This window comes from Rattus norvegicus, chromosome 2 (genome assembly GCF_021556685.1).
Source record: "Rattus norvegicus strain SHRSP/BbbUtx chromosome 2, alternate assembly SHRSP_T2T, whole genome shotgun sequence".
NCBI lineage: Eukaryota > Metazoa > Chordata > Mammalia > Rodentia > Muridae > Rattus > Rattus norvegicus.
The window spans coordinates 182,503,389-182,528,826 of NC_141535.1; the positions used below are offsets into that span (position 1 = coordinate 182,503,389).

Here is a 25,438-nt window from a genome sequence, read left to right on the forward strand (position 1 = left end):
CTCATAGCGCTGAGTGCCTGCAGAAAGAAACAGGAAAGAGCATATGTCAGCAGCTTGACAGCACACCTAAAAGCTCTAGAACAAAAAGAAGCAAATACACCCAGGAGGAGTAGAAGGCAGGAAATAATCAAACTCAGAGCTGAAATCAACCAAGTAGAAACAAAAAGGACCATAGAAAGAATCAACAGAACCAAAAGTTGGTTCTTTGAGAAAATCAACAAGATAGATAAACCCTTAGCCAGACTAATGAGAGGACACAGAGAGTGCGTCCAAATTAACAAAATCAGAAATGAAAAGGGAGACATAACTACAGATTCAGAGGAAATTCAAAAAATCATCAGATCTTACTATAAAAACCTATATTCAACAAAACTTGAAAATCTTCAGGAAATGGACAATTTCCTATACAGATACCAGGTACCAAAGAAGTTAAATCAGGAACAGATAAACTAGGTAAACAACCCCATAACTCCTAAGGAAATAGAAGCAGTCATTAAAGGTCTCCCAACCAAAAAGAGCCCAGGTCCAGACGGGTTTAGTGCAGAATTCTATCAAACCTTCATAGAAGACCTCATACCAATATTATCCAAGCTATTCCACAAAATTGAAACAGATGGATCACAACCGAATACCTTCTACGAAGCCACAATTACTCTTATACCTAAACCACACAAAGACACAACAAAGAAAGAGAACTTCAGACCAATTTCCCTTATGAATATCGACGCAAAAATACTCAACAAAATTCTGGGAAACCGAATCCAAGAGCACATCAGAACAATCATCCACCATGACCAAGTAGGCTTCATCCCAGGCATGCAGGGATGGTTTAATATACGGAAACCCATCAACGTGATCCATTATATAAACAAACTGAGAGAACAGAACCACATGATCACATCATTAGAGGCTGAGAAAGCATTTGACAAAATTCAACACCCCTTCATGATAAAAGTCCTGGAAAGAATAGGAATTCAAGGCCCATACCTGAACATAGTAAAAGCCATATACAGCAAACCAGTTGCTAACATTAAACTAAATGGAGAGAAACTTGAAGCAATCCCACTAAAATCAGGGACTAGACAAGGCTGCCCACTCTCTCCCTACTTATTCAATATAGTTCTTGAAGTTCTAGCCAGAGCAATCAGACAACAAAAGGAGATCAAGGGGATACAGATTGGAAAAGAAAAAGTCAAAATTTCACTATTTTCAGATGATATGATAGTATATTTAAGTGATCCCAAAAGTTCCACCATAGAACTAGTAAACCTGATATACAACTTCAGCAAAGTGGCTGGGTATAAAATTAACTCAAATAAATCAGTTGCCTTCCTCTACACAAAAGAGAAACAAGCCGAGATGAAATTAGGGAAACGACACCCTTCATAATAGACCCAAATAATATAAAGTACCTCGGTGTGACTTTAACAAAGCAAGTAAAAGATCTGTACAATAAGAACTTCAAGACACTGAAGAAGGAAATTGAAGAAGACCTCAGAAGATGGAAAGATCTCCCATGCTCATGGATTGGCAGGATTAATATAGTAAAAATGGCCATTTTACCAAAAGCAATCTACAGATTCAATGCAATCCCCACCAAAATACCAATCCAGTTCTTCAAAGAGTTAGACAGAACAATTTGAAAATTCATCTGGAATAACAAAAAAACCAGGATAGCTAAAGCTATCCTCAACAATAAAAGGACTTCAGGGGGAATCACTATCCCTGAACTCAAGCAGTATTACAGAGCAATAGTGATAAAAACTGCATGGTATTGGTACAGAGACAGGCAGACAGACCAATGGAATAGAATTGAAGACCCAGAAATGAACCCACACACCTATGGTCACTTGATTTTTGACAAAGGAGCCAAAACCATCCAATGGAAAAAAGATAGCATTTTCAGCAAATGGTGCTGGTTCAACTGGAGGGCAGCATGTAGAAGAATGCAGATCGATCCATGCTTATCACCCTATACAAAGCTTAAGTCCAAGTGGATCAAGGACCTCCACATCAAACCTGACACACTCAAACTAATAGAAGAAAAACTAGGGAAGCATCTGGAACACAAGGGCACTGGAAAAAATTTCCTAAACAAAACACAAATGGCGTACGCTCTAAGACCAAGAATCGACAAACGAGATATCATAAAACTGCAAAGCTTCTGTAAGGCAAAGGACACTGTGGTTAGGACGAAACGGCAACCAACAGATTGGGAAAAGATCTTTACCAATCCTACAAAGATAGAATCCTTATATCCAAAATATACAAAGAACTCAAGAAGTTAGACCGCAGGGAGACAAATAACCCTATTAAAAAATGGGGTTCAGAGCTAAACAAAGAATTCACAGCTGAGGAATGCCGAATGGCTGAGAAACACCTAAAGAAATGTTCAACATCTTTAGTCATAAGGGAAATGCAAATCAAAACAACCCTGAGATTTCACCTCACACCAGTGAGAATGGCTAAGATCAAAAACTCAGGGGAAAATAGATGCTGGCGAGGATGTGGAGAAAGAGGAACACTCCTCCATTGTTGGTGGGATTGCATACTGGTACAACCATTCTGGAAATCAGTCTGGAGGATCCTCAGAAAATTGGACATTGAACTACCTGAGGATCCAGCTATACCTCTCTTGGGCATATACCCAAAAGATGCCCCAACATATAAAAAAGACACGTCCTCCACTATGTTCATTGCAGCCTTATTTATAATAGCCAGAAGCTGGAAAGAACCCAGATGCCCTTCAACAGAGGAATGGATACAGAAAATGTGGTACATCTACACAATGGAATATTACTCAGCTATCAAAAACAATGACTTTATCAAATTCTTAGGCAAATGGTTGGAACTGGAAAATATCATCCTGAGTGAGCTAACCCAATCACAGAAAGACATACCTGTATGCACACATTGATAAGTGGCTATTAGCCCAAATGCTTGAATTACCCTAGATACCTAGAACAAATGAAACTCAAGACGTATGATCAAAATGTGAATGCTTCACTCCTTCTTTAAAAGGGGAACAAGAATACCCTTGGCAGGGAAGAGAGAGGCAAAGATTAAAACAGAGACTGAAGGAACACCCATTCAGAGCCTGCCCCACATGTGGCCCATACATATACAGCCACCCAATTAGACAAGATGGATGATGCAAAGAAGTGCAGACTGACAGGAGCTGGATGTAGTTCGCTCCTGAGAGACACAGCCAGAATACAGCAGATACAGAGGCGAATGCCAGCAGCAAACCACTGAACTGAGAATAGGACCCCCGTTGAAGGAATCAGAGAAAGAACTGGAAGAGCTTGAAGGGGCTCGAGACCCCATATGTACAACAATGCCAAGCAACCAGAGCTTCCAGGGACTAAGCCACTACCTAAAGACTATACATGGACTGACCCTGGACTCTGACCTCATAGGTAGCAATGAATATCCTAGTAAGAGCACCAGTGGAATGGGAAGCCCTGGGTCCTGCTAAGACTGAACCCCCAGTGAACGTGAATGATGGGGGGAGGGCGGCAATGGGGGGGAGGATGGGGAGGGGAATACCCATAAAGTAAGGGAGGAGGAGGGGTTAGGGGGATGTTGGCCCAGAAACTGGGAAAGGGAATAACACTCGAAATGTAAATAAGAAATACTCAAGTTAATAAAAAAAAAGAAAGAAATACGCAAGTTAATAAAGAAAAAAAGGAGAAAAGAAAGGAGAAGGAAAGAAAGAAAGAAAGAAAGAAAGGAAGGAAGAAAGAAAGAAAGGAAGAAAGAAAGAAAAATGGAAAGAGGAAGGGTAGAGGGGGAGGGACAGAGAGAGGGAGAGAAAGATGGATGGGGAGAGGGAGGGAGGATTGAAGGAAGGGAAAAGGGGGAACAGAAAAAGAAAAAGATGAAAGGAAGAAAAAGAGACTTGTCCACAGACTAGCTGAATTTCTGACACATAGTAGGTCTTTAATAAGGCTTTTATTTTTAACTTGAAATGGATGAACTCAATAGATGGGACCAAGTTTAATCTTACCCACTGTAAAATTCCTTTCGCTCCAGTGCAGACTGCAGACTCATAGATGAACTGGTATTATTCCATGAGAACAAGTAATTGCTGATGGCAGGCTGGCAGGTGATGGAGGAATGTCAGGAGCCAAAGCTGCCAGCTTTGGGTTCCGAAGCAGCTGTGTCCTTAATTACATCGCTTGATTTAAACTCTATTAAATCTGTATATAAGTAACCCATTTCTCTGGAAGTATTTAAACCTCTTCTATTCCACCAAACACACTGCTTTTATTTCAAATAAATGTAGCCAGCTCTTTGGGGAACATATGGTATATTTCTCTCTTATTAATAATTCAGTTCAAATGAGCAAAAATTAGTTGGTGCAGTTACGGCTGATTTTGTCCTGAAAAGATCTGCATTAATTTTAGACATTTTGTAAATTGGGCTATTAAATAAAAGCATTATATGTGAATTAAAAAGCAAAAAAAGGGGGGTTCAGAGCTAAACAAAGAATTCACAGCTGACAAAGGCCGAATGGCTGAGAAACACCTAAGGAAATGTCGAACATCTTTAGTCATAAGGGAAATGCATATCAAAACAACTCTGAGATTTCACCTCACACCAGTCAGATTGGCTAAGATCAAAAACTCAGGTGCCAGCAAATGCTGGCAAGGATGAGGAGAAAGAGGAACACTCCTCCATTGTTGGTGGGATTGCAGACTGATACAACCATTCTGGAATTCAGTCTGGAGGTTGCTCAAGAAATTGGACATTGAACTACCTGAAGACCCAGCTATACCTCTCTTGGGCATATACCCAAAAGATGCCCCAACATATAAAAAAGACACGTGCTCCACTATGTTCATAGCAGCCTTATTTATAATAGCCAGAAGCTGGAAAGAACTCAGATGCCCTTCAAGAGAGGAATAAATACAGAAAATGTGGTACATCTACACAATGGAATATTACTCAGCTATCAAAAACAATGACTTTATGAAATTCATAGGCAAATGGATGGAACTGGAAAATATCATCCTGAGTGAGGTAACCTAACCATAGAAAAACACACATGGTATGCACTCATTGATAAGTGGCTATTAGCCCAAATGCTTGAATTACCCTAGTTCCACAGAACACATGAAACTCAAGACGGATGATCAAAGTGTGAATGCTTCACTCCTTTAAAAGAGGAACAAGAATACCCTTGGGAGGGAATAGGGAGGCAAAGATTAAAACAGACACAGAAGGAACACCCATTCAGACCCTGCCCCACATGTGGCCCATACATATACAGCCACCCAATTAGACAAGATGGATGAAGCAAAGAAGTGCAGGCCGACAGGAACTGGATGTAGATCTCTCCTGAGAGACACAGCCAGAATACATCAAATTCATAGGTGAATGCCAGCAGCAAACCACTGAACTGAGAACGGGACCCCCGTTGAAGGAATCAAGAGAAAGGACTAGAAGAGCTTGAAGGGGCTCAAGACCCCATATGAACAACAATGCCAACCAACCAGAGCTTCCAGGAACTAAGCCACTACCCAAAGACTATAGATGGACTGACCCTGGGCTCCAACCTCATAGGTAGCAATGAATAGCCTAGTAAGAGCGCCAGTGGAAGGAGCAGCCCTTGGTCCTGCTAAGACTGAACCCCCAGTGAACGTGATTGTTGGGGGGAGGGCGGCAATGGGGGAAGGATAGGGAGGGGAACACCCACATAGAAGGGGAGGGAAAAGGGTTAGGGAGGATGTTGGCCTGGAAACCGGGAAAGGGAATAACAATCGAAATGTAAATAAGAAATACTCAAGTTCATAAAGAAAATAGAAAAAAAAAGTTTCCCCATCAGACGAGATCGGGCGTGTTCAGGGTGGTATGGCTGTAAAAAATAAAAATAACAAAAAATAAAAAAAGAAAGAGAATGAAAGGATAAAACAGTTTCCCCATCAAAAAATGTCCAGAACCAGATAATTTTCTCAAAAAAAAGAAAATCTACCAGCCATTCTAAGAAGAGTCATTGCTTATGTTTCTCAAATTATTTCATGAAATAAAAACAGAAAGATTATTGCCCAATCTATTATATGAGAGACTACAGTTACACTATAGAAAACACATACCAATTTCCCTTATGGATTCTGATGCAGGCATAATCATTAAATAATTGCAAACATATTCCAAGAACAATTAAAAATATCATTTACAATCCCAAGTTGGCTTTCTCTCAAGATGAGTAGGGGTACTTCAATATAAAAAAATCAATAAAATTAATTGACCACATAAACAAACTGAAAGAAAACAAAGCCAACAAACAAAAGGCAAAAAACAGGATCGTTAAACTGGGTCGAGACAAGGTCATTAAGAAGCAACCCCTTAATGATAAAAGTTCTCCAGAGATTGCCGCACAGATGATATGCCTAAATGGTAATATAGAAGAAGCTCATGTCAACATCAACTTAAATTGGGAGAAACTCAAAATCATTGTACAAAAGCAAAAGCAAGTATTGGTTTCTCATTTCCTTAAATCTACTCAGTACAGCAAATGAAGTCTTAATTAGAACAATAAGGCAAGTGGCAAATAACAGGATACATACAGTAAAGTTGAAAGAATTTTTATTTGCAGATAGAAAATACACCAGAATTAGGTGAAAAACTTTACATGTCACTTAATACACATAAGTTAGGTCATCTATTCTGCTCAGTCCAATGCAGACAAGTTTCTCCAAAGAAAGTAGGTTGGGTTGTGCATCAGGCCAGTTGAATCCCAGTTTCCAAGACATCAGACAAGAATCAAACAACATCAACAGGGTAATTGTCAGGTAGAGTGTCCATGACCCTAGAGCTGCTCTTTGCCCATACACCATTTTGACATATTACAGCCGTTTTAAATCCTGAGCCACCAGGCTGCCTTTCCCCAGATTCACTGTAAATGCTCCAGCAATACTGTAGTCTAAAAAGAAGTCATTTGTAAAAACACTGGTTGCTGCTGTTGGAAGACAGGTGTAGGTCATAGCCGTTAAGCTCCTAAAATGTCTTTCAGCATTCGAGTGAGGGCTCAAAGCCAGGACACTGTATGGAAGACAGGGAGTAAAATGCTTCCTCCACCAAGTGGGGATGTGACTCCACCATTGACTTCCACCCCACGTTATCAGAGACTTCAGAAGCATGAAGTATAATGAAATCCATGGCCCTAGTCTTCAGGTGCTCTGTTTTGTGGAGGTCAGCCAGGATGAGAGTAGGTACAGCATTCTTCACAGAGAGGTTCCTGCACAAGGCATCCTCACACATGCCCTTCAAGCCCTGCAGGTCATACTTGTCAGCAGCTGCCAACAAACCTGTGGCCATTGAGCGGCTGTGGAGGTGTGGTGCCTTCCCTGTATAAATGAAGGCCATCATTTCCTTAAAGACTTGCAGGTGAATGTCATGGATCTCAATGCGGTTTGTTAGGCTCTCCAGCATTTCATGTTCAAACATGGCTCTGAAAACTGGAGAGCAAGCTGCTAGGATGGCCTTGTGAGATCTGAATTCCTGGCCAGCTACCACCAGGCTGCAGTCTGTGAAGAGGGAATTTTCCCACAGCTCTCCTATGTCGTTGACCAACATCTGCCTTGGATCCTTGATTGCAGGTCTCATGTTATCTCCATGCATGCTAAAGGAGCGTTCTACTATGCTCACCTTGCAGCACAAGGTGAACTGGTCTTCAGGGAGAAGTCGATGCCTATGGGAGAGGAGGAAATCTCGAAGGATGAACTTTTTGTATCCCCAGTATTGATTTAGCAGAAACCTTAAAACATTTGACATTTTTGTAAGAAGATATTTCTCTCCTTGGGCGTTTATGATCCAGAACTGTACCTTTGCCCAAACTGGGCTCTTTGGACAACTGAGCAAACCCAGGTAAACAGACAGGTAATTTTTGCTTTCTTCATCAACACCATTTGGGAATATCCTCAAACACCATTGCATTTCTTCACTGGCCTCTAATGAGAACCTTGGGCTCGTAACATTTTCACGAATTCCGTCCATGCAAAATGAAAAGTTGCTAATGGTCCACTCATAGCAGAACTTCTGAACACTGATATGTGTGTAGCCACAGCTCTTGGCTTCCAGGTCCCCTGACATGTCTTCTGGAGGTAGTTTGGAGGTTAAAGTTGATCTGAAAGAAGTAATAGAATTTACTCTTTATTTTGTAGGGTACAATTATAGATACCCTTTAGATTTTATTTTCAATTTCTGCTAAATTTCCCCTTTTATATTCTTGGAAACTTGTATTTCTACAGGTTTCTCTAGGTTTCCATATTTGTTCCACTGAAGATAAGACAGACTCACAGTGACTGTTAAACCTGTGTGTCTGTGTGTCTGTGTGTGTGTGTGTGTGTGTGTGTGTGTGTGTGTGTGTGTGTGTGTGTGTATTTATTGAATCTTTGGTCAATGGTAACTAATTTTGGCTATTTTATCCAACTGTGGAAGAGTTTGGAAATGTGTATACACACTCATTTCAATTGTATTGTATTAACAGGGTCCTTTAGTGAACATAAAGAATGAATTACTCTATATAAATAGAAAGTGGATGTGTGAGAGAAATTTGTAGGCATAGGTCAAGGTAATATAAAGTTGGATAAAGCCAATGCTTACTTATTCTACAAGGTTTGAAGTCTCAGGTCTTCTTCAGTATCGACCAGAATCCTGAAGATGTACGTTCAGATGCCAGTGAAGAAATGAGCTTGCTAGTAAGATAAGAGCAAGCAAGCAGCAACTCCAAGCGTCCTTCTCCTATAAACTTACACAGGCTGCAACCAAGGTGGGGCCCAGTTAATGGTGTGTCTTCTAGTCTTAAGATCTAGATTAAAGGTGTGTGTTTCCTGCATCAAGACTCAGATTAAAGGAGTGTTTTTCTACCCAAAGAGTCTGTATTTGAACTACATCTATCTACTTCAAGTTATGTCAAAACAATATTAAAGTGCATATTCTCCAAATTTTTTAGGTTACTTAAGTCCACAGGCATTCTGAACAGAAGACTTTTGGTACTCCTTCACCACCAAAATGATGTTTCTTGACTGTGGTGCATCGCAATGGGGGTGGGGGTGGTGCCTGAGCTAGAAAAGAAAATAAAGACCCTGCTGTTGTTTTGTTTTGTTTTGTTTTGTTTTGTTTTTTGTTCATTTGTTTTTGCTTTTGGGTTTTTTGTTGTTGTTGTTGTTGTTGTTTTATATTATGGTGTGGGGTAATGAATTCTGCAATGATAAACTGGAATGAGGCAACATTTGGGATGGAAAGAAAGAAAGAAAGAGAGAGAGAGGAAGAGAGAGAGAGAGAGAGAGAGAGAGAGAAAGAAAGAAAGAAAGAAAGAAAGAAAGAAAGAAAGAAAGAAAGAAAGGAAAGAAAGAACAAAAAGGTACCAGTACAGAGAGAAAAGTAAGAGAGGACCCAGTTTTTCCAGGAGAGTTTTTCAGAGATGGGTTGAAGAGAGAGAAATGGAGACACAGGGAAAGACAGAATGATTCAGAGAACAAGAAAGGAGACAGAAGAGTACAACAGTTGGTGAAAGTTAGTATGAGGTAAGGCAGAGCAGCTCAGGAAAAACTGAAAGAACACAGATTGAATCAGTTACAATGGAGAGGGGTTGTAAACCACTCATCCAGACCTCAGAAACAATTAGTTAGGAGTGAATTATTCACCTATAAGTATCAGAGGGTAAATTTTTTCAAGGCCTAGAATAGATTTTAAGAGAATAGAAGCTTCCATATCTAGGCCTAGGTTGACAAGTAGAGGCAGAGTGCCTCAGCGATGACAATATATACTGATGATTAATAGTTATCTTTACAATAAAAACACTAGAATGTCTGCAGCAGCTCTAAACTAGATATGAGGGCTGAGCTTCTCCATGCACAGGTCTGACCTGCTGCTCTGCATTTAGCAACAGAGGATGGCTGACTGTGGGGAAAGGAAAAAACATTTGTCCCTCAAACAAAACGTCCCATTTATCCCTTTACGTTTTTCCCTTTTTATGTTTTTTTTCTGCTGATACACGTCCACTTCTGCGATTACAAAATCTAACAAACATCTGACTTTCCTTCAGACAGAGCTGTGGCTTCATCACCATCTTGGTTGGGGACAGTCTCCTGAGTGACTGCCATCTTTATTGTGGGCAGATAAGGTTTACCTATGCTATTGCTTCAGTACCATCTTAGCTAAGGCAGGTCAAGTGACTGGTTGTAGCTTCAGTGCCAACTTAGTTAATAACAGTCCCATGACCATCTACCATATTTGCTTTAGGCCATTACTAAAACACTGCCTCCACACCTTAGAACAGTCTTAGAGTCTCTAATTTCTATCCTGACTTGGTAAATCATTATTTAATATTGATTTTAAGATTTACAACAGTGAAAAGTTAAAGATCACTGCCTTGATTGTATAACTTAGATATGCTTAATAGATATTAACTCTCAATCTTTAAAGAAATCTGATAAATGTAACCTCACATGTTTAAAGTTATTAGGACAGAAAATCCCAAAACATAACAGTTACAATTTCCCCACCCTTACCCACCAAGGCCTCTGAGAAGAAATAGGCATAGTAACAAGACTGCCTAGATTGTGGTATGATAACCACTGAGAAACAGTGGCCATTTCCTTTCTGCTGCCAGAGCTCACCCTACACTGCTGTCAAACTGAGGATACCCAGAGAGTTAAATGTCTCATATTGCCTAGGACAAGATGAGTCATCTTTCCAAAGTAACTACTCCACAGGAAAAAAGGTTCTCCTTTTCTGGACCTAATGACCACACTGACTCTGCCTGAGTTGTGATGGAGACCACAGGGACCTGGGAAAACTGTCTAGGTAAAAGACTATTGGCCAACCTCTGTCATTTTAAATAATGACATCTAGATTATAATTTATTTTCCCTAATTTCTGACTATATTTGTAGCTAAACTAACTAGAGTTAGAAAACAGACCTCTAGTTCCTTACCCAGAGGTAATCCACTACCTTATTATCTCAGTAGTCAATTCGTTAACTTGAAGACTACTGGATCTCTTCTCAAAAACAGACAAGTTTGTCTAACTCACAGGCTTCAGGATAAAAGATACACAAGTTCAGATATAACGTTTCACAGATATAACCTTCTGTTACTTCATTTCCTAAACTCACTTTCCAGTGACTAAATGCTTCATATTTCCTCTGCCTGTTATGCCACTGTCCAATCATGAACCAAGAAAAATCTTATAAATTAGCCTAATCCTAATAAAACATCCCACTATACAATTCAACTTTTATATCACAAATTCAAATTTAAGTTTCCTTTGATTGTCTTTAAACTATAGACTTAAAGTTTTTCTCATGCTAAATTTATACTATCAGCTGCCATAGTTACGAATACAAGTTTCCTTTGGTTATCTTTTAACATTAGACTTAAAGTTTTTCTCATGCTAAACTATATGATCAATTATCATATTCACAAAGTTATCAAATTTTCCAGGTTCCTTTAATTGTCTTTTCAATACATACTTCAAAATGTTTCTCATTATAATAAATTTATACTGTATATACATATACATATATATATATATATATATATATATATATATATATATATATTCCATCTTCTAGACAGAGGTAAAAGCCCTTCTTTCTCCTTCTCTTACAGGAAAGGTTTCCTAAGCTCATCTTAAAGACTGCTCACTCTGTTAACAAATGTATCTCTTTTGTACACTTATAAGCTCCAAGAGAAACAATAAGACCTCCTTCCCATGGACCAAACAGACTGCATCTAGATAAGTAACCTGTCAATCAATAACCTAAGTTCCCCCTTGTGACCTATTCCAGAGGGTGGGATTCCTTTCCTGTTCCCTGGGATTAGAACTCCCCTCACATGAACCACTAAGACCTAAGGGTTTCAATACACCTAAGAAAAATTCTTTTCTCCCCAAAACACTTAACTTTATTCTCTACTATATATAATTGACTAGTACTACTATTACTATTACACAGACACACGCACACACACACACACACACACACACACACACACACACACACACACACAATGTTTCAACATCTTGTCATATCCAGGAATTCACTCAAAATCAACATCCATGTCAGTTCCAAAGAAGCAACCCACATACTCCAACCTACTCTCACAAACACAGACACTTCTACTGGAACTGTTCCTTCTACCTACAGATGGTTCCACGGTTCCTTGATAGCAAGGAAACAGCCAACCCTGCTAAGATTGGATCAACATCAACATCCATATTTTCTTTGCTTTCCCAGAGAGACATCATCCCAAAGTCAGGAAGAAGTAGTGAAAGATCATGATGACCCTATTCCTGTTCCATCACAGTCTCTATCAAATTCTTCCTTTAAATTTAAATTAATCCATGATGAAGGAATTTTAGCATTCCTCCTAGGCTCCACCCAACAGTTACCTGGCAACATCCAGGTAGGCATGACTCACTATAAAAAAATCTGTTTGTCCCCTTACTCTCTTATTCTCTCTTACTCTTACTCTACATGATCCTATAAGCCTTTCTTTGTCTCTCTTTCTACTTCCCCATCCCCCCTTTTCTCCATGTGTTCCTGGGTGGCAACTCTGATCCTTTTTTTCTCTCCCCTTCTCTTCCTCCTCTCGGACTCACACAATCTCTCTCTATATATATATGTATGTCTGTCTTTTTCTGCCTCAACTCTCTTCTCTTCCCTACAAAAATCCCCTTCAAAAGCTCTAAATAAAGTTTATTCAATACTAAAGTTATAATAAACTGTGTGTGTAGTATTTCTATATCCATCTATTTACTGGTCTATCATATATCTATATTATATGATCTAAACTATAAATAAACTATATAGTAAACTATATTCTATACAACAGCTGGTACCCCCAGGGAGAGGGATGCCTCAAAATGAGCCTGACAGTGTACCCCTCCCACACATACCTAGTTCTAATAAACATATCCTGGCTCTCTTTTCATAAAATAAAAGAGTTATAATATCAAACTATCAATGAGTTTCAAAAATTTCTACATTCTGATTTCAAATATGTTTTATGAACTGGGGACTATAGAGAATGAACAGAATACAAGTCTCTCAGTAAAGAGAAAGCTGATATATGACAAAACTTTAAGGGTGTGGTCCAGCTACCAACAATGGCTAAAGCCAGTACTTACTTACTCCACAAGGTTTGAAGTCTCAGGTGTTCTCGTTCTTCAGTAGACGCTGGAACTCTGAAGAAGTAGGCTCTAACGCCTATGAAAATTGGGCTTGCTAGTAAGATAAAAGCAAGCAGGCAAAGACACAAAGCTTCCTTCTTCCATGTGCTTATATAGACCTCCAGCAGAAGGTGTGGCCCAGTCTTCTAGTCTCAAAATCTGGATTAAAGGTGTGTAATTTTTGACTCAGGACTCAGATTAAAGGTGTGTTTTCCTACCCAAAGAGACTCTATTTGAATTGGCTCTATGTACTTCAACTTAGAGGGGAAAAGTTATGGATGCCTTCTAGCTTTTGACTTGACTTAATGCCAGAGTTAGTCCAGATGGGAATAGGAATAGTCATCACCAGTGTACTTTCTGAACTGTGGTCAGTCATAAATGAAGGTTCATGACATTTTCTGCAAAGCTACTATTTACTCTTGTGCTTGTCTTACACTAATTCCTACCACAAACATCATCAGAGAAGGGTTCTTAACTTGTCAGAAGCCTGAGTGTTCACAAAATGGAAGAGCTCCTATATTTGGGCAGAAAGCAGAGCCCCAAACCTCTGAAGGTGGCTTTCTTCTATCCTGTGTTTAGTCCAATCAAATCCACAGACCTTGTGGTGAGTCCCCAAAATTTGACTGGGGGTCTTGTAATTCTCCATTAAGAAATTCTCCATAAAAATCCTTTCCCAGGGGTGAATTGTGGCTCCCGGAAAAGGCGGTGCAGGTCCTCCTGGTTGCTGCCCTCACGGAGAGCTCAAAAACAACACCCCATGAACAAACTTGAGCCGCGGGACCACAGGTAAGACCAACTTTTCTGCACCAAGTGACCTGCCTGGTGAACACAGGACACAGGCCCACAGGAATAGCTGAAGACCTGTAGACAGGAAAAACTACATGCCCGAAAGCAGAACACTCTGTTCCCATAACTGGCTGAAAGAAAAGAGGAAAACAGGTCTACAGCACTCCTGACACACAGGCCTATAGAACAGTATAGCCACTGTCAGAAATAGCAGAACAAAGGAACACCAGGGATAACCAAAGCAAACAGTGAATATACAATCACATGAGAAAAGCAAGACCTAGATTTAAAATCATATTTGATCATGATGCTAGAGGACTTCAAGAAAGACATGAAGAACTCCCTTAGAGAAACACAGGAAAACATTAATAAACAAGTAGAAGCCTATAGAGAGGAATCACAAAAATCCCTGAAAGAATTACAGGAAAACATATATAAACAAGTAGAAGCCCATAGAGAGGAGTCACAAAAATCCCTCAAAGAATTCCAGGAAAACACAATCAAACAATTGAAGGAATTAAAAATGGAAATAGAAGCAATCAAGAAAGAACACATGGAAACAACCCTGGATATAGAAAACCAAAAAAAGAGACAAGGAGGTGTAGATACGAGCTTCACCAACAGAATATAAGAGATGGAAGAGAGAATCTCAGGAGCAGAAGATTCCATAGAAATCATTGACTCAACTGTCAAAGATAATGTAAAGTGGAAAAAGCTACTGGTCCAAAACATACAGGAAATCCAGTACTCAATGAGAAGATCAAACCTAAGGATAATAGGTATAGAACAGAGTGAAGACTCCCAGCTCAAAAGATCAGTAAATATCTTCAACAAAATCATAGAAAAAAACTTCCCTAACCTAAAGAAAGAGATGCCCATAAGCATACAAGAAACCTACAGAACTCCAAATAGATTGGACCAGAAAAGAAACTCCTCCAGTCACATAATAGTCAAAACACCAATGCACAAAATAAAGAAAGAATATTAAAAGAAGTAAGGGAAAAAGGTCAAGTATCATATAAAGGCAGACCTATCAGAATCACACAAGATTTCTCATCAGAGATTATGAAAACCAGAAGATCCTGGACAGATGTCATATAGACCCTAAGAGAACACAAATGCCAGCCCAGGTTACTGTATCATGCAAAACACTCAATTAACATAGATGGAGAAACCAAGATATTCCATGACAAAACCAAATTTTCACAATATCTTTCTACAAATCCCGTGCTACACAGGATAATAAATGGTAAAAGCCAACACAGGGAGACAAGCTACACCCTCGAAAAAGCAAGAAACTAATCATCCTGGAATCAAAACTGAAAGACCCCAGCTTAGCAGCAGTAACGCCATTTTGCAAGGCTATATTTAAGATGACTGGTTCAGAGAAAGGTTAGAACACTGAGTACACAGCGGCTGCCAAACAAGATGTGTTTGGTTGAAGGCCTGGCAACAGGAGGACTGCCGTTGAGCACCTGACAATGAGAAAAGCCCCGGGAGAGGTCCCACACCCTGGTGGGGGGCCGAGTCAGCCGTTATGTTCCAAGAAGGTAGCTAAGAAACTTGCCCCCAGGCTGAACCCTTGGGGGGCCGAGTCAGTCCTTATGTTTCAGGAAGGTAGCTAGGAAACTTGCCCCCGGGCTAAACCCTTGCCATATTAGAATCCACCAATTATATCCCTGTAACCATGCATCTGCTTCTGTATGCTTGCTTCTGCTCCCCAAAATCCTATAAAAGCCCATCCTTGGTTCCATGGGGCGCGCCAGTCCCCCGAGTGACTGAAGCGCCCGCAGGTGCCTGTGCCTGTGTATCCCGACAATAAACCAAATCCTCTTGCTGATTGCATCCTGTGGTGTCTCGGTCTGGTCTTTGGAGTTGGAGGGTCTCCATCCCGAGGGAAAGTTCTCCCTGAGAGCTTTTCATTTGGTGCGTTGGCCGGGAAAGGAGATCCTCCACCCAGGGACCACCGACCACCCACTGGGAGGTAAGCCGGCCGGCGTCTGTCTGTCTGTCTGATTTTGTCTCGTTCTGCCTTATTCTGTCTGTTCTGTGAGCGCTCAGCCAGGTCTGTTCTGTGAGTGCTCAGCCAGGTCTGTTCTGTGAGCGCTCAGCCAGGTCTGTTCTGTGAGCGCTCAGCCAGGTTGTTTGGAATTTGGGCGGGACGAAGAAGGAGCTGACGAGCTCGGACTTCTCGCCCCGCAGCCCTGGAAGACGTTCCAAGGGTGTTAGGGGCCCGACTTTTCGGGGCCCAATCTGGGAGAGGAGAAAGATCCGGACTAACGGCACTCTGTCTGTATTTTTGGCTTTCAGAGGGCCCCGGACCTTTGCCACCTCCATCTGACTTTTTGCTTTCAGTTTGGTACCAAAGCCGTGCAGCACGCCTGTCTGTTGTTTGTTTGACTGTTGGTGTTGTTTGTTTTCTCTGTGTTCTAATCTTACCGGGCACACAACCAGTCCGTCGGGGTTAAAAAAGGAAAATGACAGACTCTCTACACATCCGAGTGGCCCACTTTAGGAGCGGGATGGCCAGTGAATGACACATTTAATAAGATCATTATTTTACAGGTTAAAGATCGGGTCGTCCACGGACATCCTGACCAGGTTTCTTATATTATCACTTGAGAGAGTCTCGCCTTAAACCCCCCCCCCCCCCGCGGAACCCTTCGTGGACCCGAATTGGCCTCCCCTCAACCCCCAGCCTGTCCCCTCGGCCCCGCCCGGTCCGCCGGCCACGTCTTTCTCTCTCTACCTTTGTGAACTAAGAAACCTGTCCTCCCGGCAGACCCAAACTCCCCTCTCATAAATCTTCTCTCTGACAGGCCCGGCTAAAACGGAGGAGGCAGAGCCGCCGGCCAGATCAGTTGCCGGGCCACAGTCTGATAAGGGTTTCTCCCCTGTCACAGGGAGATTGCGCAATAAGCGCGAGGTGATGCCAGATACAACCTCCCAGGCTTTCCCACTTAGACAGGGAACCGGTGGCCAGACCCAATACTGGCCGTTTTCAGCAGCTGACATTTACAATTGGAAACAACACAACCCTTCTTTCTCCAAAGATCCGGTGGCATTCACCGTCCTAATAGAATCTGTTTTACTTACCCACCAGCCTACTTGGGATGACTGCCAACAGCTCTTACAGGCCCTCTTAACCTCAGAAAAAAAAAACAAGGAGTGTTCCTAGAGGCTAAAAAACATGTTCTGGGAGATGATGGGCATCCCACCCAGCTGCCTGAAGACCAAACTGGGATTTTAATACAGCTGAAGGTAAGGGACACCTACGCCTTTATCGCCAGTTGCTTCTAGCGGGTCTCCGAGGGGCTATACGACGCCCTACTAATTTGGCTCAGGTAAAACAGGTATTACAGGAAGCAGGGGAAACTCCCTCCGCCTTTCTAGAGAGACTTAAGGAGGCCTACCGTATGCACACTCCCTATGACCCAGATGACCCAGGACAAATGACGAGTGTCTCTATGTCCTTCATCTGGCAGGCTGCTCCAGATATCAGGACTAAGTTACAGAGGTTAGAAAATTTACAGGGCTATACATTACAGGATTTACTTAAAGAAGCTAAAAAGATTTTTAATAAGAGAGAGATAAAAAAAGAAACAAAAAATTGAGTCGAATCTTGGCCGCCGTAGTTCAGGGCCAAAAAAAGGAAGGGAGATAGGGGGGAGCTCGAAAGGGGCTGAAGCTGGATAAAGATCAATGTGCCTATTACAAAGAGAAAGGGCACTGGGCCAGAGAGTGCCCCAAGAAGCCTGGCGGACCCCGAAAGCCTCGACCACGAACCTCCCTCTTGGCTCTAGATAAAGATTAGGGAGGTCAGGGCCAGGAGCCCCCCCCCTGAGCCCAGGGTAACGCTTAAAGTTGGGGGACAGCGGTTACTTTCCTGGTAGACACAGGAGCCCAGCATTCAGTCCTCACCCAAGCTTCAGGACAACTCAGCGACCGGACGGCCTGGGTACAAGGAGCTACTGGTGAGAAACAATACCGATGGACTACGGACCGCCGGGTTCAGCTGGCTACTGGTAAGGTGACCCATTCCTTCTTACATGTTCCGGACTGCCTGTACCCTCTGCTGGGCCGTGATCTGCTCACCAAACTAAAAGCACAAATTCATTTTGAAGAAAGAGGGGCCCGAATAACTGGCCCCCACGGAACTCCCCTTCAAGTTCTAACCCTACAATTAGAGGATGAATATAGACTATATGAACCGGGACAGGACAAGCCACAATCCCTAGAAATAGACACTTGGGTCACGAATTTTCCACTGGCTTGGGCAGAGACTGGTGGGATGGGGTTGGCGCTCCAACAGCCCCCCTTAATTACACAGTTAAAGGCCACTACAACTCCAGTCTCCATAAAACAATACCCCCTGTCACATGAAGCTTATCAAGGTATAAGGCCTCACATTACGAGGCTTCTAGATCAAGGCATCCTAATCCCCTGCCGGTCACCTTGGAATACGCCTCTTCTGCCTGTTAAGAAACCCGGCACTGGAGATTATAGGCCAGTACAAGACTTGAGAAAGGTCAACAAGAGGATAGAAGATATTCATCCGACTGTTCCAAACCCTTACAATTTGCTCAGTAACTGTTCATCGATGAGAAACAGGGGTATGCTAAAGGGGTCCTAACACAAAGGTTGGGACCCTAGAAACGCCCTGTGGCCTACCTGTCTAAGAAATTGGACCCTGTGGCCTCCGGCTGGCCACCGTGCCTAAGGATGGTGGCTGCTATTGCTGTCCTGATCAAGGATGCTGGAAAATTGACTTTGGGACAGCCACTCACCATCCTAGCACCCCACGCAGTGGAGGCCTTGGTAAAGCAGCCCCCAGACCGCTGGCTCTCTAATTCTCACACCAAGCCTTGTTACTGGATGCAGAACGGGTTCAGTTTGGGCCCGTAGTCGCCCTCAATCCTGCCACCTTGCTTCCTCTACCAGAGGAGGCAAAACAGCATGACTGCCTACAAATCCTCGCAGAAGTACATGGAACCAGGCCGGACCTATCGGACCAGCCTCTTCAGAATGCTGACCACACATGGTACACGGATGACAACAGCTTCTTGACAGAGGGAGAGCGAAAGGCTGGAGCTGCGGTCACTACGGAGGACAAAGTGATTTGGGCGAAAGCCCTGCCTGCTGGTACCTCCGCACAACGGGCTGAACTCATCGCCTTGACTCAGGCGCTCAAGATGACAAAAGATAAGAGGCTAAATATATATACAGACAGCCGTTATGCCTTTGCCATGACACACATCCACGGGGAGATCTACCGGAGGCGGGGGCTGCTCACATCTGAGGGTAAAGATATGGCTAAAATTCTGGCCCTCTTAGAAGCCCTATTCTTGCCCAAAAGACTGAATATTATGTATTGTCCAGGACACCAGAAAGGGCACAACCCAGAGGCACAAAGAAACCGGCTGGCCGATGCCACGGCATGAAAAGCGGCCATGAGCAAACAAATCTTGCCCTTAAATAGCCCAGACCAACCCACGCCCCCACCAGTGGGACAAACCAGTTGGGTTTATGCCCATGAGGACATAGAGCTCCTAGAAAAAATGGGGGCCATCTACCACCCTCAACTAAAACAGTGGGTCTAATTGATCTCCTTTTTACATAAATTAACCCATTTGGGGTTTAAGAAGATAAAAACCTTACTAGATCGAGAAGAGATAAATCTGTGTTTTTTTTTGAATTGGGACAAAGCGATACAAAAGGTGACTGAGAGTTACAAAGCGTGCGCTCAGGTTAACCCGGGAAGGACCAGGATTGGACAAGGAGTTCGTCCTAGGGGACACCGTCCCGACATCCATTGGGAAATTGATTTTACTGAAATTAAACCAGATATATATGGATACAAGTATCTCCTAGTGTTTGTAGACACCTTCTCAGGATGGGTCAAAGCCTTCCCCACAAAGCACGAGACTACAAAAATGGTCACCAAGAAGCTCCTCGAGGAAATCTTTCCCAGGTATGACATGCCTCAAGCGTTGGGGTCAGACAACGGGCCCGCTTTCGTCTCCCAAGTAAGTCAGTTGGTGGCCAAATTGCTGGGGATTGATTGGAAATTACATTGTGCCTATAGACCCCAGAGTTCAGGTCAGGTAGAACACATAAATAGAACAATTAAGGAGACTTTATCCAAACTTGCGCTTACAACTGGCTCAAAGGATTGGGTGGCCCTCCTTCCCCTAGTTCTATATCGGGCCCGGAATACCCCGGGCCCCCATGGTCTAACTCCTTTTAAAATAATGTATGGAACACCACCCCCATTTGTCCATTTCTTTGATTCAAACATTGCTGATTTTGCTGACAGCCCTTCTCTGAGGGCCCATTTACAGGCCCTACAGATTGTACAGAGAGACGTCTAGAGACCTTTGGCCACTGCTTACCAGGACAAGCTTGAACATCCGGTGGTGCCACACCCGTTCCAGATTGGAGACACCGTGTGGGTACACAGACACCAGACCAAGAATCTCGAGCCACGGTGAAAAGGACCCTACACCGTCCTCCTGACTACCCCGACCGCCCTAAAGGTAGACGGAGTCTCGGCTTAGATCCACACACCACACGTCAAGGCAGTCCGGTCTGAGAAATTGACTAATCACAACACTACACCCCAGACATGGAGAGTTCAGCACATTCCAAACCCCTTAAAGTTAAAACTCCTACGTGGCTCCTCCTAGCCCTTTTGTGGCCTAGAGTCAGTGGGGGAATAAGCCCCCACCAGACAGAAATTTCTTGACCAAGTCGAGTGAAAGATTTCACTCAAAGTTAACAAAAAAAAAAATGGGGGAATGAAAGACCCCAGCTTAGCAGCAGTAACGCCATTTTGCAAGGCTATATTTAAGATGACTGGTTCAGAGAAAGGTTAGAACACTGAGTACACAGCGGCTGCCAGACAAGATGTGTTTGGTTGAAGGCCTGGCAACAGGAGGACTGCCGTTGAGCACCTGACAATGAGAAAAGCCCCGGGAGAGGTCCCACACCCTGGTGGGGGGCCGAGTCAGCCGTTATGTTCCAAGAAGGTAGCTAAGAAACTTGCCCCCAGGCTGAACCCTTGGGGGGCCGAGTCAGTCCTTATGTTTCAGGAAGGTAGCTAGGAAACTTGCCCCCGGGCTAAACCCTTGCCATATTAGAATCCACCAATTATATCCCTGTAACCATGCATCTGCTTCTGTATGCTTGCTTCTGCTCCCCAAAATCCTATAAAAGCCCATCCTTGGTTCCATGGGGCGCGCCAGTCCCCCGAGTGACTGAAGCGCCCGCAGGTGCCTGTGCCTGTGTATCCCGACAATAAACCAAATCCTCTTGCTGATTGCATCCTGTGGTGTCTCGGTCTGGTCTTTGGAGTTGGAGGGTCTCCATCCCGAGGGAAAGTTCTCCCTGAGAGCTTTTCAAAACAAAGAGAAGAAAAGCACACAAACATAATCTCACATTCAAATACGAGTATAACAGGAAGCAACAATCACCATTCCTTAATATCTCTCAACATCAATGGTCACAACTCCCCCCCCAAAAAAAAAGACATAGATTAACAAACTGGATATGCAATGAGGACCCTGCATTCTGCTGCCTACAGGAAACACACCACCTCAGAGACAAAGACAGACACTACCTCAGAGTGAAAGGCTAGAAAACAACTTTCCAAGCAAGTGGTCAGAAGAAGCAAGCTGGCGTAGCCATTCTCATAACAAATAAAATCAATTTTCAACCAAAAGTCATCAAAAAAGATAAGGAAGGACACTTCATGTTCATCAAAGGAAAAATCCACCAAGATTAACTCTCAATCCTAAATATCTATGCCCCAGATATAAGGGCACCTACATATGGAAAAGAAACCTTACTAAAGCTCAAAACACACATTGCATCTCACACAATAATAGCAGGAGATTTCAACATCCCACTCTCATCAATACACAGATCGTGGAAACAGAAATTAAACAGGGACATAGATAGACTAAGAGAAATCATGAACCAAATGCACTTAACAGATATTTATAGACCATTCTATCCTAAAGCAGAAGGATATACATTCTTCTCAGCAACTCATGGTACTTTCTCCAAAATAGACCATATAATTGGTCAAAAAATGGGCCTCAACAGGTACAGAAAGATAACAATAATCCCATGTGTGCTATCAGACCACCACCCCCTAAAGCTGGTCTTCAATAAAAATAAAGGAAGTACGCTCACAAATACACGGAAGTTGAACAATGCGCTACTCAATGATAACCTGGTCAAGGAAGAAATAAAGAAAGAAATTTAAGACTTCTTAGATTTTAATGAAAACGAAGGTACAACATACCCAAACTTATGGGACACAATGAAAGCTGAGCTAAGAGGAAAACTCATAGCTCTGAGTGCCTGCAGAAAGAAACGGGAGAGAGCATATGTCACCAGCTTGACAGCACACCTAAAAGCTCTAGAACAAAAAGAGGCAAATACACCCAGGAGGAGTAGAAGGCAGGAAATAATCAAACTCAGAGCTGATATCAACCAAGTACCGAATCTTTAGGAAATGTATAATTTCCTAGACAGATACCAGGTACCACATTTAAAACAGGAACAGATAAACCATTTAAACAACCCCATAACTCCTAACAAAATAGAAGTAGTTATTAAAAGTCTCCCAACCAAAAACAGCCTAGGTCCAAGTGGGTTTAGTGCAGAATTCTATATTCATAGAAGACCTCGTACCAATATTATCCAAACTATTCCACAAAATTGAAACAGATGGAGCACTACCGAATTCCTTCTATGAAGCCACAATTACTCTTATACCTAAACCACACAAAGACCCAACAAAGAAAGAGAACTTCAGACCAATTTCCCTTATGAATATCGACGCAAAAGTACTCAATAAAATTCTGGCAAACTGAATCCAAGAGCACATCAAAACAATCATCCACCATGATCAAGTAGGCTTCATCCCAGGCTTGCAGGGATGGTTTAATATATGGAAAACCATCAACGTGATCCATTATATAAACAAACTGAAAGAAGAAAACCACATGATAATTTCATTAGATGCTGTGAAAGCATATGACAAAATTCAACACGCCTTCATGATAAAAGTCCTGGAAAGAATAAGAATTCAAGGCCCATACCTAAACATAGTAAAAGCGATATATAGCAAAGCAGTCACTAACTTTAAACTAAATGGAGAGAAACTTGAAGCAATCCCACTAAAATCAAGGACTAGACGAGGCTGCCCACTCTCTCCCTACTTATTCAATATAGTTCTTGAAGTTCTAGCCAGAGCAATCAGACAACAAAAGGAGATCAAGGGGATACAGATTGGAAAAGAAAAAGTCAAAATTTCACTATTTTCAGATGATATGATAGTATATTTAAGTGATCCCAAAAGTTCCACCAGAGAACTAGTAAACCTGATAAACAACTTCAGCAAAGTGGCTGGGTATAAAATTAACTCAAATAAATGAATAGCCTTCCTCTACACAAAAGAGAAACAAGCCGAGATGAAATTAGGGAAACGACACCCTTCATAATAGTCCCAAATAATATAAAATATCTCTGTGTCACTTTAACCAAGCAAATAAAAGATCTGTACTATAAGAACTTCAAGCCTCTGAAGAAAGAAGTTGAATAAGACCTCAGAAGACCTCTGATAATGCCATGTAGTCTTGGTTTCCATTGCTTGGGTCCCTGCACTTGCCTCTTGCCATCAGATTAACTCTGGTTACCTTGTTCTGCTATTTGTGACAGTGGCTAGACTGTCCTATAGGCCTGTGTGTCAGGAGTGCTGTAAACCTGTTTTCCTGTTTTCTTTCAGCCAATTATGGGAACAAAGTGTTCTGCTTTCGGGCGTGTAGTTTTTCCTGTCTACTGGTCTTCAGCTGTTCCTGTGGGCCTGTGTCCTGAGTCCACCAGGCAGGTCACTTGGAGCAGAAAAGTTGTTCTTACCTGTGGTCCCACAGGTCAATTTGCTCATGGGGGGCTGCTTCTGAGCTCTCCGTGAGGGCGGCAACCAGCAGGGCCTGTGCCACCTTTTCCCAGGGCCCCCATGCACCGGGTTCCCAGATGGTGTTTGGTGTTTTCCTCTGGGGTCAGAAATATGAGCAGAGTGTAGCCTCTTCTGGCTTCCCAGGTGTGTCTCCCCCTCTGCAGGTTTAGTTCTCCCTCCCTGGGGATTTGGGTGCAGAGAACTGTTGACCAGTACCTTCAGCTCCTGGTGGTGTCTGCACTGTGGGGGATCTGCTGTTCGAGTGCCCTGCCCCTGTCTTCTGCTTCCCAGAGGACGTATATAGTTTCTTCTTGGGCCAGGGATGTGGGCAGGGGTGGGCAGTATTGGTGGTCTCTCCCACTCTGCAGTCTCAGGAGTGTCCACCTGTCCCGGAGATGAGCTCCCTCTCCAAAACAATATATCTTATCTAGGTGGGCAATTATATCTTATTAGTTGGACAAGAGGTTATTGTCTTGTATGTTCTTTCATGTGGCAATTTAATTGAGTTGGAGAGAGTGTGTGGTGGCTGGAGACACTGGGTCCACCACAGAATTTGGATGTGTATGTCTGGCATGGTGGCAACCCACCTTGGGAACTAGATGGTTTAGGGAGACTGTTGCCAGGCTCACAGAGTAGCCATTGACAGTGTGATATGGGATGGAGCCTAGCAGGTGAGACGCTTTGTTGACTGAGATGAAAATAGCCCATAAATGCCATGTACAAAGAACTCAAGAAATTAGACCATGGGGAGACAAATAACCCTATTGAAAAATGGGGTTCAGAGCTAAACAAAGAATTCACAGCTGAGAAATGACGAATTGCTGACAAACATCTAAAGAAATGTTGAACATCTTTAGTCATAAGGGAAATGCAAATCAAAACAACCCTGAGATTTCACCTCACACCAGTGAGAATGGCTAAGATCAAAAACTCAGGTGACAGCAAATGCTGGTGAGAATGTGGAGAAAGAGGAACACTCCTCCATTGTTGGTGGGATTGCAGACTGGTACACCATTCTGGAAATTAGTATGGAGGTTCCTCAGAAAATTGGACATCGCACTACCTGAGGACCCAGCTTTATGTCTCTTGGGCATATACCCAAAAGATGCTCCAACATATAACAAAGACACATGCTCCACTATGTTCATAGCAGCCTCACTTATAATAGCCAGAAGCTGGAAAGAACCCAGATGCCCTTCAACAGAGGAATGGACCCAGAAAATGTGGTACATCTACACAATGGAATACTACTCAGCTTTCAAAAACAATGACTTTATGAAATTCATAGGCAAATGGACGGAATTGGAAAATATCATCCTGAGTGAGGTAACCCAATCACAGAAAAACAAACATGGTATGCACTCATTGATAAGTGGCTATTAGCCCAAATGCTTGAATTACCCTAGATCCACAGAACACATGAAACTTAAGAAGGATGACCAAAATGCGAATGCTTCACTCCTTCTTTAAAAGGGGAAAAAGAATACCCTTGGCAAGGAATAG

General features: G+C 42.5%; 1 protein-coding gene across 1 annotated transcript; it reads right to left on the reverse strand.

Annotated features, from left to right (window-relative positions):
* Nucleotides 1-7,014: 7,014 nt before the first annotated feature.
* LOC134485749 (TD and POZ domain-containing protein 5-like) lies at nt 7,015-8,097 on the reverse strand. The gene has a single exon (XM_087643837.1). It carries the CDS (start codon nt 8,095-8,097, stop codon nt 7,015-7,017), a length of 1,083 nt encoding a protein of 360 aa, XP_087499963.1.
* Between the last annotated feature and the right edge of the window lie 17,341 nt (nt 8,098-25,438).

Bases quoted from the DNA above. Each gene is read 5' to 3' on its own strand.
- LOC134485749 (XM_087643837.1), bottom strand. From the start codon at position 8,097: ATGTCAGGGGACCTGGAAGCCAAGAGCTGTGGCTACACACATATCAGT.